The sequence below is a fragment of the Heliangelus exortis genome, chromosome 3 (assembly GCF_036169615.1).
Source record: "Heliangelus exortis chromosome 3, bHelExo1.hap1, whole genome shotgun sequence".
Taxonomy (NCBI): domain Eukaryota; kingdom Metazoa; phylum Chordata; class Aves; order Apodiformes; family Trochilidae; genus Heliangelus; species Heliangelus exortis.
This window is the reverse complement of record NC_092424.1, coordinates 23,380,115-23,396,522: the sequence shown is the minus strand read 5'-3', so window position 1 is coordinate 23,396,522 and position 16,408 is coordinate 23,380,115. Positions and strand designations below refer to the sequence as shown.

The 16,408-nt window shown below is 36.3% G+C and overlaps 1 protein-coding gene across 3 annotated transcripts in view; it reads right to left on the bottom strand.

The window, feature by feature from the left end:
* Positions 1-1,978: 1,978 nt before the first annotated feature.
* The window catches only part of CENPF (centromere protein F), a 41,149-nt gene continuing 26,719 nt past the window's right edge, over positions 1,979-16,408 (bottom strand). Inside the window, exons 13-20 of one of the 3 annotated variants that reach the window (XM_071739629.1) lie at positions 13,108-15,390; positions 12,419-12,571; positions 11,182-11,358; positions 10,004-10,165; positions 8,202-8,388; positions 7,040-7,516; positions 4,660-4,853; positions 1,979-2,381 (exon numbers count right to left, since the gene is read on the bottom strand). In XM_071739629.1, the coding sequence (XP_071595730.1) occupies positions 2,181-2,381; positions 4,660-4,853; positions 7,040-7,516; positions 8,202-8,388; positions 10,004-10,165; positions 11,182-11,358; positions 12,419-12,571; positions 13,108-15,390 (3,834 nt within the window). In that variant the 3' untranslated portion in view covers positions 1,979-2,180. The remainder of the gene's footprint in view (positions 2,382-4,659; positions 4,854-7,039; positions 7,517-8,201; positions 8,389-10,003; positions 10,166-11,181; positions 11,359-12,418; positions 12,572-13,107; positions 15,391-16,408) is intronic. The other 2 variants (XM_071739630.1, XM_071739631.1) reach the window with 2 other exon arrangements.

The window sequence follows — 16,408 nt, the reverse complement described above, 5'->3', positions numbered from 1 at the left end:
ACTCTTCTCCAAGTGGGACATTTTTCAAGGCAGCAGAATAAAACCAAAAATAATTTGGATAACTAAAACACACCACTTTTGTCTGGCTTTTTTTCTCTTGTCCCCTACCAGTGCAGTTTCATACCCACATTTCTTCTACTGCAAAGGAGTTAATTTTTTTTTAAATTGCTAGAATTTCACACAAGATCCCTAAGTAATTTAAAGATACAAAACCTTATCTGAAATAATATAACTTTTTTGAGAAGCTTTATTGGTATACTGACTGAAGATGAGGCAATCAAAATGCATCCTTTAAAATGGGCATCTTTCAATCTCCCTGGAAGATGCCCCTAGACATAGTGCCACAAAGATTAATTACCTAATGCTTGTGTTAAAAAAACCCTATTGATGTTTAAGAAAAAGGCACAAAATCTACTGATCTGACTTTAACCATAGGTATATCATTACTGAAGGACAGCTTGAATATAAAGTTTTTGTGCTCTTAAATTATACAGAATAGTTTGGTTTGTGTTATTCTGTTAGACTTATTTGAGAAAAATGCTGAATTTCTTTAAAAATCTTTGACTGTTGACAAGATTATTTGTTCTCATGGACATATTCTCTTCATTCTAATGGACAATGCTGTACACAAGGCAGAACAATGTTGTGTATGTATATGTAGAGAGAGAAAACCACTCCGTTTCGAGTAGAAAACTAACTCAACTTCAAGTAGAATCTCACATTTGTATCACTAGAGAAGCACTCATTATACTTTTTTGGTACAAAAGTATTGCCTTTTATGTTAAGGAATCTTTTTTAAAGGAGTGGAAAACATTGTTACCCACTGTTGTTGAAAAAAGAAACATCTTTCTGATAAAAGAGTAGCATGAAAATATCTCTCTGCTGTGCAACTGTGAGTCTCAGGGCACTAGTGATCACATACAGGAGCTTGATTTTCCTAATACCTGGCTTGCATAAGCAAGCATAAGCAATAAGAATTATTGGAAAGTAACTTCTATTCTAATTTCTGATGACTGATTTAGTTGATGCCCCCCTTTTCTCATGCACAGAATGGTTCTGTGCTACTGAGCAAGCATAGTTAGACCTTTGAAATCCACAGGTTCCTGCTTGTTGTGAGCTTCTTTGTAATGGAATCCTCCTAAATTCAAGTGAACTAGATGGAGTTTTCTTCTATTGATGATACTGGAATCTTAAATACTGCTTCCAGGTGAGTTACCTTCTTTTGGGATCATAAAATGGGATTTTTCTTGAATGAAAAGGGGCTAATTCAGGGGATTCTATGAAGATATTTCTTGACACCCAACTATTTCTCCAACACTTCCACTCTCATTACGTCAGGTATAAGTCTGCAACAATTTTCATATAAAGTGACATATTTGAGGCTAAGCACTGACAGGGTGAAGGTGACCTGCAGAGAACCAGCAGACAGCCATAACTGATAAGAGTGAGCCCAGTTTGTTTTTATGGTGTCCTTTCTGGCCAGGTACATCATGCCTACCACCAGCTTGCTAAGGATTACTGGCTGGCCAAGGTCCATTTTGCAAAGATGAAATTTACATTGTATATCCTTTAGTTCTAGTCTGGCCAGTGCACACTGGGAAGTACAAAGAGATACACTGGTAGATATTTAGTTTCAGGGAAAACAGTCTTAGTTGGGTTTGCTCAGATCAGATCTCACACACCCCATCCCACCACACCTTTGCACAAAGTCTTTTAATCTGGAAGAAGGGATGCTGAGACACAGAGCACTGGACCTGTGCACTGGATGCATCTTACATTTGGTTTTAGATGCGGCTTTGCACTCATAAATGAAGTCACTGCTTCATTCTGAATGATCCAGGAGTTTGCATCTGTAAATCAACCTTCAGTAAACAGAAAAACTGTCAACAATGAACTAGATGGCAACAAGTAGTCCTCATTATGGTTTAATTTTTTAACAGGTTTATGAAGAATTATGTACAGAAAATTCTACAAAACATTGATTATATCTCTTCTTTTATTATCATTCTACAAGTTTGAGTGACTATAGGTATTACTAAATATTCAAGAACAAGCTCTGCAGCCCCATATATTTTTAAACACTGTATAAGAGAAATGGTACCCCTCATTTAGTTCTGGTATTTACTTCACAAACTGCTTTTTTATCAGTTATTTTGAGCTCTTATTAGGTCCACACAGATTTACTGCACCTTACAATTTTCTTTTTCCTTATCTTGCTCAGGTACTCCTTGTTCATTTAGAGAATTTTTTGCTTTGTTCATCAGCCGGCCCTCCCTAGCATTTTCAGGGACAGGTTTTGTGGATTGCTTAAATGGGCAAAGTGGTGACCTTGGAGTAGATTTCAAAGCTGTTCCTGCATGGGACTGCTGTTCATCATTTACCTGCAACATAAAACAAAAATGTCCTGGTTTACTGGTAATTGAAAACCATAATGATTTTCTGCAGTCAGTCCGTCAGTCAAAAGACTCACTGTAAAAGACTAAATATTGGGAATAAGTAGCAAACATATTAACATATTGAAAACTGAAAAAATATTTTGAAGACAGTTATAACTTTGAATATACAATGCAGTGAGACTTGATATCAATTGTTTTGGTGTAGTGCAAGATGTATTTGCTGCACAGATGGCAGGCTATTTGCTAGGAATATCTGTTCACTAAAGTACCAGGTATTGTGTACTGAGATATTTATTTCATTTTTCCTGTACATATTTTGCAAACATAAAAGATGGTTGTCTCTTTTTGGCTGACATCTGGACAGAAACCACTGGTTTTGCATTTTAACTGATATGCAGTAAAAGCTGTAAATTTAAATTCTACGTTAATTTCACATAGGAAAGTGAATACATTTGCATACAAAATGACAGGGCACATTTTAAGCACCTTGAGAAATTTTCCAGTTTGAAACTGGGTGTCTGAAAAGAAGCACATATATAAGAACCTGTCAAAGAGAAGGAAACAAGGCTTATTTAATTTTTAAAGTAAGACACACCATATAGTGTATTAACATAAAGCATGGAACATGTTTTGATGGTTTCAGCAAAAGATGAAACAATATTTTTAACAATTCCTCCAGAAATTTACAGATGTAAGTCATCTTGAAACAAAAAACAACTCTGAAGTCTGAATTTCTCATGTATTGTTGAAAGTAAGGAGTAGCTGTCCTTAGACCTAGACAATACAAGTTTAGGAGAAGAGAAGGAGTGTTTGGGAAATCCCTCCTTCAGTTAAATTAAAAACAATTTATAACTGATTACTTGTTCTTTGGTGTAACCTTGACTATGGTCAGGAAGAGCCTACAACAAGCTTACATCATGCTGGCAGGTGAGTATTAAGAAACCTTCTACCAAGGCTTCCTTTTTTTCTATGCTACTGAGTTGCTTTACAAGCAACACCCTTTTTTCACTTCTAAAGGTATGGGAAAACATACATAAATGAGTGTAAATAAAATTTATTGTCATCACTTAATGAAACAGTAATAATACACCAACCTCCAGGCAATGTCTGCAAGAAGCAGGAAATTTTCACAAGTAAGGTAATTAACCCTTGAAACATCAAACAAACTTTTCAAAATACAGATTTCCTATTGCTACAGCTCAATATAAATTATGGCTCTAATCTGACTCATCTTCCCAATGGTACTTTCTGGCCTCAAAACTCTTGCATCCACTCAATTATGTGGCTCTTGCCTTTACTTACTTTTGGTATCACGCCAACATACTTTATATGATAACACAAAATACCTGTATTTTTTAAAAACAAGAACAAACAAACGAAAAAAAGGTGTATTCTTGCTTTATGGCTTCACTTTTGTCTGTGAGGCAGACTCCACTGGTTGCCCAGAGAGGGCTTCTGTGTAACCCGGCAAACTGGAAGAATTCTTAGCTACTGGCATGTTTCTACATAGCCTTCATGTAATGAAGTATCAATGTAACTTTTCTCTTACTGCTCAATTTGAGATAGCATGGTTAAAAACCTTGAAGGATATTGCAGACATCTAAGTGTTTATTTCTATTCTAATGCTGGAGCATTTTTCTATAATCTGCAAAGAATTTGCATCAGTTTAAAAGGAATGTTTATTCTGATGTACTGTGAAACATTCAGCAGTTTGTCATATTACTGAAAAGAATTGCAAAAGTTAAACTTCTGTTACTAAACTTTAAAAAAAAAATCAGCTTTAAAAACCGATCGCTGTTCTCTACTTACATGTTTAAACAGCCTCTCAAATATCTAGTTATTTCATAGCATCTTGAACCTGGAATTCCAAGATAAGTTTTTAGCAGAAAAATTTAAACCTCCACTCAGACTCCCAGAGGTTAATTTTTTTTGCGATTTACTTTTTCTGAATCCTAAGACACCACAGTATAAGGAATATATGATTTTTAATATCCATTGTAAGACATTTATATGTACCTGTATTTAATTTACATTTTTCAATGAGTTTCCATATGAAGTCACAAATTGCATCACAGGAACAATTTGCAGATTGCAAACATAGTCAAGACCTCTGTCATATTTTAGTGACTCAGCACTTATGTTCTCATCTTATTGCTGAAAAAAGTAAAGAATGGTGATATATCCTCAAACTTATTTGGCAAGATTTGGTGAATGTGTTAGATTTCTTCATGGCTTTCATACCCAGATAATTTTTTTAAGTTACCTTTTGTGGTTTGCTGCCACCAGCTGTCAAACAGGAGTGCTCACCAATGTTATCTTGTTTGCATTTTTGTATGTCTTGTGCAGGAAAAGGCAATTTCTCACTCGTGGAAGGCAAATGAGGACTGGTTCTTAGATTTAGAGTTGTTCTACGTAAAATGTAAGGGCTCACCTTTCCAGTGGGGATATCAGCAAACCCTGAAAAATAAACAGCTTCTGTTAAACCAGCTAAATAAATAACTTGCATTTCCTTAAGTGCTTGTTTTTGGTTTTTGGTTTTTTCCACAATTGGGATAAAAATAGTTGATTAAAATAAATAATTTGAGTTACTTAAGAAAATGGATCAAAAAGATTGCTGAACAAATCTTGTCAAAATTCATATGCAAGCCCTGTAGACAAGATACAACAGTAATTCTGTAACAAAACTGTTTTGTTTTTTTTTTTTTACAGACAGAATATTATTTGGAGAATAATTCTGAGTCTGAAAATGGTACTGGTTTTACTAGAATTCAATCAGAACACAATACTGTGACAAGATATTCTTGATTTTTCTTATTTTTCTCTGATTAGAACTACATTTTTACCGATTGTCTAATAGAGAGATAATTTGTCTATTAGAAGTCAAATATTAGCTGGCACATATATCATCAGAACAGGTGTTTTTGCAGAAACACAATAATGCTGGTAAGAGAATGGAAGGCAAATAACATGCAGACTTAGAAATCTTGACTTCTGGCAGTGAATTGAGGTGGTTCAGCGTCTCTATGCTTTGTCTTTTGATGATTGCAATTGCAGTTATTGTAGCAGGGTGCTTAATAGGTGGTTGAACATAGCATGTATTTTTGAAGCCCTGATTTGTGCAGTCTCCTCAGTTACTTTCTGACCTCTGAGATGAAGTATCAGGCTCATTTCATTGCATTCATAGCAGAATGAAACTGAACACTCATGAAAATGTTACGATATTACTTCTGTGGGCAAAACAATTTCAACTCAGGCAATTATTCTTTTTAATTTATTGCAAATTAACACACTTTTAATTACTAAATCTGCTAATGAAAGAAATGCAAGCACATAAATAAGCAAGCATTTGAATAAAACAACTCAGCTTCCCTGCAGACACCCCTCCTCAAAAGTTTTTAGCCTCCAACCACCTGGCCACATGCTACACCTGCAGAGAGGTGGTGGGACTACAGGAGTTAGGGGTCAGATCCTGCTCCTTGTTTTTATTTCAATTGCTCTAGCAAGAATGAACCCACTGGCTGTAGACCTTCTGGGGTCACCACCTCCTCCTTAGTCTCCTCTCAGCCTCCTTGGGCTGCCTGCCAGCTCAGGCCACCACCAGACCCCTTGGCCTTGTTCAGTATGATATTTAGCTTCCGCATTACTCCTGTCCCTCCAGTTTGTTCTTCTTTCATCTCAAGATTTACTGCCCTTTCTTACTCATCCTGGAGGAAAGGGAGGCCCTCCAGAGTGAATTTGACAGGCTGGAATGGGGGGCCTGTGCCTATCTCATGAAGTTCAAAAAAGCCAAGTGTAAGGTCCTGCACCTGGGTCAGGGCAATCCCAAGGACAAATACAGATTAGAAGGAGAATGGACTGAGAGCAGTCCTGAGGAAAAGGACTTAGGGATGCTGATTGATTAGAACCCAAACCATTTTATGATTCTATGAGGAATCTATATTTGCACAGATGGGACAAACACCTCTGATTGGTTCTATTGGCACTCAGTTTTGTCCATTGGAGCCGGGTGGACTTCACCACATCCAGCATGGGGCAGCCCTTATACCTCTTTCCTCAAAGTCCTCCTGCTGCCATCACTACCAACCACCTGGGAATCAGATCCTGCATAGTTCTTAGTCTCCTCTTTAATCTTGTAAGGAGTAATACTGAAGGAACTGTGGGTCTATGGAGGGGGCAAAAACAACTATCACAGCACAGTCCTCTGGCCCTTCAATCTTGCAGCTTTTAAGATTAGATTGATTCCCCATTTATCTCCTTTTAAGTTTCAGTGAATGGTTCAAATAATGTTTTTAAATGACTCCAGCAAATCTGCTGACATCAAAACACCTGCTGATGTTTCATATCATATGCTTAGCCTCTAGTATATTCATCACAAGAAACTATGAAGTTGTGACTGCCTGGACCATTATCTCTCAGCAGAATGATAGTTATTAAACCAACATAAACATATTTTGCTGGTCTTACACCACAGCTCCACAGACTCTAACTTGACACTAACTGGTACATCTACCATTGATTACTTTTCACCTTCCATCATTGTCACCAAAAATCACCTATTCACCCTGTGTAAAACTAATTCAGTAAACATGAAAAAGAAATGCTATGTTCGGAGAATGATTGCCCTTATAAAACACTATAAATACCTTTCTTTACTACTTCTGGAAGCCCATCTGGCTCACCGTCTGTGTCCTCCTGACCCAGCAGATTTTGACAGAAATCATCCTTCCTTTTTTTTTTGGACGAAGCCTCTGGCACAGGGGATCTTGGTTCTCCATTATCTTTTCCGTTGCCTTCACATCTCTGCCTTTTGCTTGAAAGTTTAGTAGTGTCTTCATCTGACCTCATCTCTTTGACAGGCTGATTGCTCCCTGTTAATGAGTCATCTGAATTCAGCACAGGAGTGCTGACAGCATCACTTGTTTGCTGTTTCAGCTGAGCACTCAACAAACTGACTTGTGTTTTAAGCATCTCATTTGCTTCCTCTAGTTTATAATATTTAATAATTAGAGAGCAGTATTTCTCCAAGTTCTCATTTGCTTCTCTGGTTTTTACTTCTGCAAATGCCTCTAATTCTTCTATTTTTAACTTAATTTCTTCTGTAATGACATTCTCAGCAGCACCTTTCAAAGCAAAACATCATTATTCATATTACTGTCATAAAAAGATTTAAACTGCAAGTCAGGCATCTTTTCATTAATTATATACTTTTTATAACAGTGGAACTCTACAGAAAATAAGAGAGTGTGTAATAAAACTGATACTACATTAGACATAATAATGTATTTGCTAAATGGAGAGCAAACATGTAAAATTTTGGAGGAGTCCTTGACCAGTTTATGGACAAACCATTTTCCTGTCAATTTGAAACTTCTGAACACTTGAATTTGTACCTGGAACTTTCTTTAAGTATTATTTACAATACAGTGGATCTCATGAGATGAGCCAAAAGAAGCATAGAGCATGAGAACCAGAGTGGAAAACTTGCTGGAAAATGCTAAAAAAAAAAAAATATCACAAACAAATTTTTATTCTTAAGAAAAACACTCCCCTTTTTCCTTAAGTCACTTTTGACCACAAAAATGTAGTATTTAGAATGTATATCCATAATCCAGACTTGCCTCTGATACTTAAGAGAAGATGAACTAGATTTTGAAAGTTTTTTACACATTTGCAGTTTTATTTGTTATACCAGTTATCAATCATGCTCTGTACTAGAGCATTTGCAAATGGATATTTTAGAAAAAAAGGATTTATAAAATAATGCACTGTCGAGAAAGAATTAAGATTTAATTTAAATTCAATTACCTTCTTTCTTATAGTCTGACATAGTTATATTTTCTTTCTTTAACAGTTCATCACATTCAATTAGTTGTTTCTGAAGCATTTCCTTTTCCTGTTCCATCTGCTTACATGATTTCATCCAGAGCTGAACTTTACTGTGGGCAAATTCATTTTCCTTCTTGAGCTGAACAATAATGTTAGTATTATCAGCCTGTAAAATAAGAATTACGACAGAAATGTAAGTCTTCCATTTAAACACAGCAATGTAGAATGGAAGCTAAATTGTTACACTATATTAGCTGTGAAGTATGGGTGTAATTTATACTTGTTGACTTGTTTCAGTACAACCTCCTCTACTTCAGGGACGTGAAAGTCCTCCTAACTAGGTGGCTACATACAGGTGATTAACTCAGCAGAAAAATAGAGGAATTAAAATACCAGTAGGGAAGACTTAGTCCCTTCAGATATACCATCAAATGTCCAGATCACTGATGTCAAGACTAGCATCCTACCCACGAGGAAGCTGTATGAACTCTGAGACAGTAGTAGTTTTTCAACCTGTTATCACTTCACTGACATCACATAGGAAAGTGCTGCTTTCTAGGTAATAGATTTCAAATTCTCTTTCAGATTCAGTTCTCTAAATTTTAAAGTGCTCCCTCCTAGTCTGAATGTTCTTTATTCTTCTTCCCGTCCCTAATGCATCTCAGAGGCAAGATGCTTTGCACTCTAAATTACAGCTCAAAAATACTATTCTGAGCAGCAGCAGATCATTTATTCCCACCTACTTCCACTCACCAGGGCTGTTCCCTGCTCACATCGTCTCATACTAACCTGTGTACAAATATCACACAGTAAGCACAGCTTGAAGCCTTGTTTGCTACTTTTGCACTACCATGGGTACAGTTTTCTGTTGCTGGCACACATCCTATAGCATTGTATCACTGGAATGCTGGTACTAAATTAATACCACAGTGGAGGATTCTGTGGAACAAAGAACTTTTGAGAAAGATGGATGCATTGCAATTCAGTGTTTGGTTGTAACTTGATGTAATTGTCTGTTTCTTCAAGAGTTCAATTAGAGAGATACAGAGACATTTATTCCCAAAGTGGGAGTACACACTTGGAATCAGCAATCTATCACAGACAGACAGACCAAAGAAAGAAAAAGAGAAAGAAAGGAAGGAAGAAGGTAGATGAGATGCAGGGGAAATGAGAACAGAAATTCAGTTATTTGGCTAGTTAAATTTCACTTGTGCTTCTAGAAATTAAACCAAACACATCTAGAACTGTTCCCAGCTATCAGTTGTTCATAGTATGTGGAGTTCATTGTATCCTCATTTAGAGAATTACACTAGTTAATAATTACACTTGTTAATATTTCTATAAAAGGAATCGATAAACTCTAAAGAATCAAGAGCAATGTATCAAGACTAATGCTTAAGACAGAACATGGTATCTTTTATTACCAGAGTAATTCACAAACAGAAAATAGAGGCACTGCCTAGTCTCTTTGAGTGTGATTTAACCACTTTGAGTATATTCTAAGCCAGTTATAATGTTCAGTGTGGGCAACAGGCTGCTGTGTTTATTATCACATAACCCAATTCTAGGTGGCCTCAGTCATGGTATATATAGCATAATTTTTCCATACTAGATCAATAGTAACAATGTTTCCCCCATGTTCTGTGTTTTCATTAGCCAAACAGAGGCTCTACTGAGTCAATCCAAAACTTGGGAGCACTGGTTCCCAATCCTACATTTATTTTACTACATGGTGTCTTGCATCTTATGTAGTTGGTAACACTTAAATAATTTTTTCTTACCTTAGCTTTTAGGAGTTCTCCTAAGGTTTGGTTAGCTTCTTTAAGGGAATTATTTAGTTCTTCTTTATTTGACTTCAACTGCTCAATTTCCAATTTTTGTGAGGTGATAAAGCACTCCAGCGAAGTAATCTTATCTTGGCAATCCTGAATTTTTACTTCATTCTAGAAAAAGAAAATACACCTAATTACTGTGATACTAAAAAGGACACTGAGTTGTATTTTAAAGCTGTGTAGAAGAGCATAACACAGCCCACAGGATTTCCACAGCAAATTTGCTTCATATGTTTTGAGGAGTTTAAAACCAAAAGTTTGAATACCAGAACCTTGCCTCTAGTAAGTCTGCCATTAGAAAGTCCTTATATTTTACTATAACTTGCTATTAAATTAGCAAATTTAATAAGCCTGGAGAGGAGAAATCTGAGAGGAGACCTTATTAATGTCTATAAATATCTAAAGGGTGAGTATAAGGAGGGCAGAGCCAGACTCAGTAGTGTGCAGCAACAGGACAAGGGGCACTGGGCACAAACTGGAACACAGGAATTCAATTTAAACATGAGGAGAAAGTTCTTTATTGTGAGGGTGACAAAGCAGTGGAACAGGCTGCTCTGAGAGGTTGTGGAGTCTCCTTCTCTGGAGACATTCAAAAGCAACCTGGGTTCACTCATGTGTAATGTGCTCTAGGAAGTCCTGCTTTAGCAGGGATGTTGGACTGGGTGATTTCCAATTTGAGGATTCTGCAACTCCTTGTGATTCATAGAAGATAATTCTGCAGATAGGATGTTAGGTATCTGTGTACAGCATGGCTGAAAAATCCATTTGCAACAAATTTGTCCTTATATTCTAACGTGGTTAATCTTTCTTCTCTCTTCCTACCAAATTTACGATTTCCAAGACTAAAACATACTATTGCTTTCCTTTTTTCAAATGCATGGTCACAGATAAATTATATATTTACATAACATTGAGTTCAGAGGTAAATTTACTGTCTGCTTTTACTCTCTGCTTGCTATGTGGAAAAAAGTTAATTTAACACTTACTGGGTTGCAAGTTAAGTATATACATAGTTTTGAAATATTTTTAGCAGAGAAAATTTATTTTGCAATAGGATCAACAAAATTTCATAATACATATAAGTTAATTAAAACTCAGAGCACCATTCTTCCCCTTTCCTGATTTACCTTTCGGTTGGATTCTGTCAGAGCATCCTGATGCTCTTTCTCTGCCTGACGTAGTCTCTCTTTGTATTCTGATATTTCTCTTTTAATTTCACTTTTTTTTTCCTGTAGTTCTTTCTGGACCACTTCCAAGCTCTTAGTAAGTTCATTTCTTTCTGTTATAGTCAGATGCAGCTGAATCTGTAAACAGTAATAGTACATTCTTTGGTATTTAGATTTTTCTCAATGGTGACAGTGGACCGATTAAACTGATCTGACTTTACATCTGAAATTCCTTTGAATTTCCAAAGACTACTTTGTAAGAAAAAAAGTATATAACATGACTAAGCAGACTGTAATTAAAAAAATGGCACACCTGAACCCAAAAGGCTGGATAGGAGGCAAAGGATGATATTCTAAAGAGAAACATGATCTGGAGGTATGCCAAGTACAAGTTTGTCAGAACTCTTCAATCAAGCAGCACTGCCGAAATCAAAGCTTTCCAAATATTTTTCCCTCTGAGAGTGACTTGAGAGTTTAAGGGTCACCTTACTCATTCTATTTAAGATGACAACACTTCCTAGGCATTTTCATTTTGATTCACTTTTATAACTACTTTTGGGACAGCTGGCCTGTATTTTCCACACAGGATTTCTGAAAGTTGCAGACACTTGTTTTCCCACTCAAAAACTTAATGCCACAAGAGAAACAAGCCCCTAGTTACAAAGTTTTTAAAATAATGTCAGTAGGTAAAAAGACCACTTAAGCTGATCTAAATACATAACACTGTTCACAAATAAGACCTACATTCATCTAGATGGCAAAATGACCTTTAAGAATTAAATATGAACAAATAAAAAACAAAGATTCAAAAATTGTTTCTTCCCTGGCTTTGTCCTGAAAGTACTTTAACACTACCAAAACACTGAAAGTAATTTAGTTTTAAAACAAGCCCCAGAAATGTAACATTTCTTATCTAACATCCTCAGTCTGGTGATTGAATGCCTGGAGTAAAGACACTTTCTTGGCACTGAAAGATTTCTAGATATCCACTTGTGGCCTTTACGCTGAGATATGGTTTAGATAGAAGGAAGAGGGAAAAGCTACTAACTAATCATTCTGTCTCAGAAGACACTTAAATTCTTGGAAATATGGAAGCAAGAACCTCTGATACTGTCCATTAGGACTGCTGCCTTGACCAGCCTCCCCGCTTTTAACATCTGACCTTGAACACAGATATACTACACCTAGAGTAACTAACTTTGTTCTTTTCTGAATGTTCTTGAATAAGTTGTATTTCTTCAGCAAGTTTGCCTCTTTCTGTGGCAAATTCTTCCTGTAATTTGGAAATCTCCCGCTCAGTATCAGTTAGCTTGACTTGCAGCTCAGTCCGACTTTCAGTCAGCTCGTTTACCTGAAATTGAATTTTCAAGAATTATTTTTAATATGCAAGTCATTACCTCCACAGAATTTTCTGATATTCAGCCAACAGGTTTTAAGATAGGTTATTTTATTCCCATGAGTGGTTCAGCTCCAGGCAAGAGTCACAACAGGCTAATGCTGTTTTCACATGCAAGTTTCAAATGTTATTTCACTTCTGAGCTCCCCAATACTTACTCTTAATATAAAAACTCACTCACAAAAATACTAATTTGTTTTTTCTCTTTTTCTTCTACAGAAAAGAGGGAACTATCCTGCATTAATCAACTACTTAAACTTCTGTGCCTACTTTAAGCAATCTTCCCATTTATTCTGCAAAAAAAAACAATCATGCATGTAAATTCAATGCAAACTCATGATTGCATCGCAAACATTATTTTAAAAATAGGATGTAAAAATATGAGGCTAAAGATATTTTAAGATATAATTTATTGTGGAAGTGGAAAGCCCAGAGAACACTTTATCCTCCCTCCTAAGAAGGGAACGGTACCCTAATGGAAACGGTATTACCTTTTTACATAAAATGCTCTTTTCACAAAGTGTAGATTCCAGTTCCTTCTCAAGGTCCTTATAGGACACTTTTAGAACATCCAGAATATCTGTAAAGGCTTCCTTATCAGAAAAATTTTGTTCCTTCAGCTTCAATTCAGCCATCAAATTCTGCAGCCTTTTTTTTTCCTGGTGCCAGCATTCATGCTCAAGTTGCATGTGTGTCAGCTGTAAAGACAGCTTCTCCGTATCCTTCACCTGCTTTTGAAGAGCACCATTTTCCTCCACCTTTTCATTGAGCTTTTGTTTATAGTCCACCAATTCTTGAACAAGTAGTTCCCTTGTTTGATCCAGTTTGATATTTTCATTTTTTATTTCCTGACATTCCTGTAATAGTAATGTTTTTTCTTGCTCAAGATGAGCCACCTGATTAATCAAGACTTGCTCTTTTACTCTAGCATCTGTTTCCTTCTTGCAAGAAAATTCTAATTTCTCACTTATATCTTTGAGCTCAGACTTCAGTAATATCACAACATTTTCAAACTCATTCTTGATTTTAATCTTTTCTTCCTCCTTTTCTTCTAGCAGTTTTGCTGTAGTCAAACTAGAAGACTCCAGTTCAAGGATTCTTTCTTGCTTTTCTTTTAGATCTTTAGCTAAACCCTCTTTTTGTGAGGAGAGGGCATCAATTTGTAAGTTAAAACATTCCAGCTTTTCAGCCATCTCTTCCATCTCCACTGTTAATGTTTCTGCCTCTGCTTTAGCAGTCTCTGACTGTACAACTGCATCTTCTAGATTTTTTTCTGACATCTCCAATTCCCTTTCAAGCCTCTCTATTTTATCCAAAAGAGAGTCAGCTTTCCGTTCACTCTCTTTCAGCTTTTCAGCAATGTGGTGTTTTTTCTTCTCATCGGATTCAATCTTTACTTTCAGCTTCTCAATTCCACATTTCATTTCATCTACTTCTTTCTGTGCTGAGTTAAGGCTAGCAGCAAGTTCACCTTTTTCCATTAACAAGCCTTCCAAAGATCTAGAAAGCTTTGAATTTTCCATTTCTGATGAACTTAATTTACTCTGCATCATTTCTGACTCTTTTACAAGCAGCTCTTTCTCCTTGTTCAAATGTGCTGCTTTATTATGGAGTTCTTCTTTTTCTAAGGAGAAAGACATGGCATCCTTTTCCAAACTTTGCAACTTCTGCAGAAGATGATCTTTTTCCTTTGATAATTGATTTACATCAGATTTTGCAGCCTCAAGCAGATTTGTTTGTGTTCTCACTTCACTCTCTAATCTTTTAATACATTCAGTAGAATCCACCCTAGCTGACTCTAGCTCTTTTAATTTCTCTTGTAGCTTCTGATACTTCTGATCCAGTCCTTTTTTATTTTCAGGCAAAACACTCAGTTCTTGGCCAATATGATTTCCCTCAGCTGTGACTGAAACAAGGGGCTCTTGAAAGCTAGAAATAGTTTTTATGTTAACTTCTCTTTCCCTTTCTAATTGCTGACATCTTGCCTGAAGCATTTCAATATAATTCTCTATGAACAAGGTATTGTTCTTAAGATTAAGTTGCTCAGATTTTGGACTCCTGTGTTCATTTTCAGCTGCAAGAAATTGTTCATGACAAATTTTTTTGGTGATTTCTGCATTATCCAACGTGTCTGCTGCATTAGACAATCTAACTTTATATATCTTTACCTCAGAGTTTACTTTTTCGGGTGTTTTTTCCAATGACACTACTGCAAGAGGCAATTGCTCCTTATTGACAGAGACTGATTCCAGTTTTTCCTTTACAACACAGTTTTCTTCCTTACCAGCTACAGGAGCTTCCTCCACTTCTGCAGAAGCTGAGCTCTTTGGAGTTAACTCTGCATTCTCAAAGTTCAGCTCTGAGTTAGGCTCAACTTCCATGAGCAAATCAACATGTTTATGACTTTCTTCTGTTTCACTGATAAGCTTCAAATTTTCAGCAGTTTGTTTTGCGTCCTCCTGAAGCATTTCACTGGTTATTTTGTTGTAAAAAAAATCCTCTGCCCTCAAAAACATATTACTATTGAAAAATGACAATGTGTGGCTTGAAGAGCTGGTCATTCCTGACATGTTTTCACACTCATGTTCTTCAGAAATCTTTTCAGCATAGTCTTCCATTATTCTTGCTTCAGGAGTTTCAGTTACATCTTCACTCACAGGGGTATCTCCTGCAGCCATTTTCTCACTGGAGGTTAGTTTAGGTTTACTGCTGTTCAGTGCTGGATTTTCAATAGGCACTCCTAACTGATGACTATTGCTTTCTTGTTCAGCATTCTGCAAGGGTTAAGAATCAATCCATTAAAAAAAAAAGGAAAGAAAAAAAATACATATAAGAAAAACACAAGGTGAATTTTTAAAGTTTTCTTAAATTACACAAAATAGATAGAATCCTTCTCTGCTTCAGAATCTGGTTTCTTATGGAAAGGATTTACACTTATTTATATACACTGAATCTTTGACCAAATGTAGCCAAATTCAGCCAGATTTACTCAAAAACAGTGCAAAGATACAATGTGCCTCCATATTTTGGGAAAATAATTGTTAAAGTGGCAAAGTGAAAATTTATTCGTATCACTAATGGAGGGAAGGTTTACTGCTCACCTCCTATTAGACACCAGAGAATATTCGAGGAACACAAGTCCAAACCCTCAAGCAATCCCTTTTCCAAATTACCACTGTCTGTGAGAGCTGTGCTTACATTTGGCGCCACCTGACGCTCACATTTGAAAAAATAAAAATGAGTAACTTGAGATCCTGAGAACTCAAAAAAAAGAACTGGGTCTGAAAGCAGGACGTGATCTGTACTGAATACTTCATCTTCAAAAAGGCCCAGCTATATATGATAAGGAACAATATTTATTTCTTCAAGGGTCTATGTATCAGTGTGGATGCTCTATGTGAATCACAAGCAAAACCTGCACATGTGAAAAATTTTCTTCTCTGCAAGGAAGAGTTGCTCAGTCTCACATAGTTGGCCAAAATGCAGACCTTCAAGATGTTCTGACTGTGAGAGTAGTATTAAACTTTAATGTCTGAGCTGATGTTGACTGGGCACTGGAAGAGAGAACTGAAAAAAGAAAAAGTTGACTCCTGAATTTCTTGTTCCCTTGGATATTCTGAAAGAATTCAGGCTGAAATGAAAATAAACTGTTCTGCTCCCAGCTATTTCTGTTCTGATGCTAACAGTACTGAAAAGAATTAGAGATGTGGAAGTAGCCCTAGTTTGCTCGTCCCACTAAGGGACATGGAAACACTTTGTTAAGCCAGAAATCTAAGCTTGTAAACGCAGTAG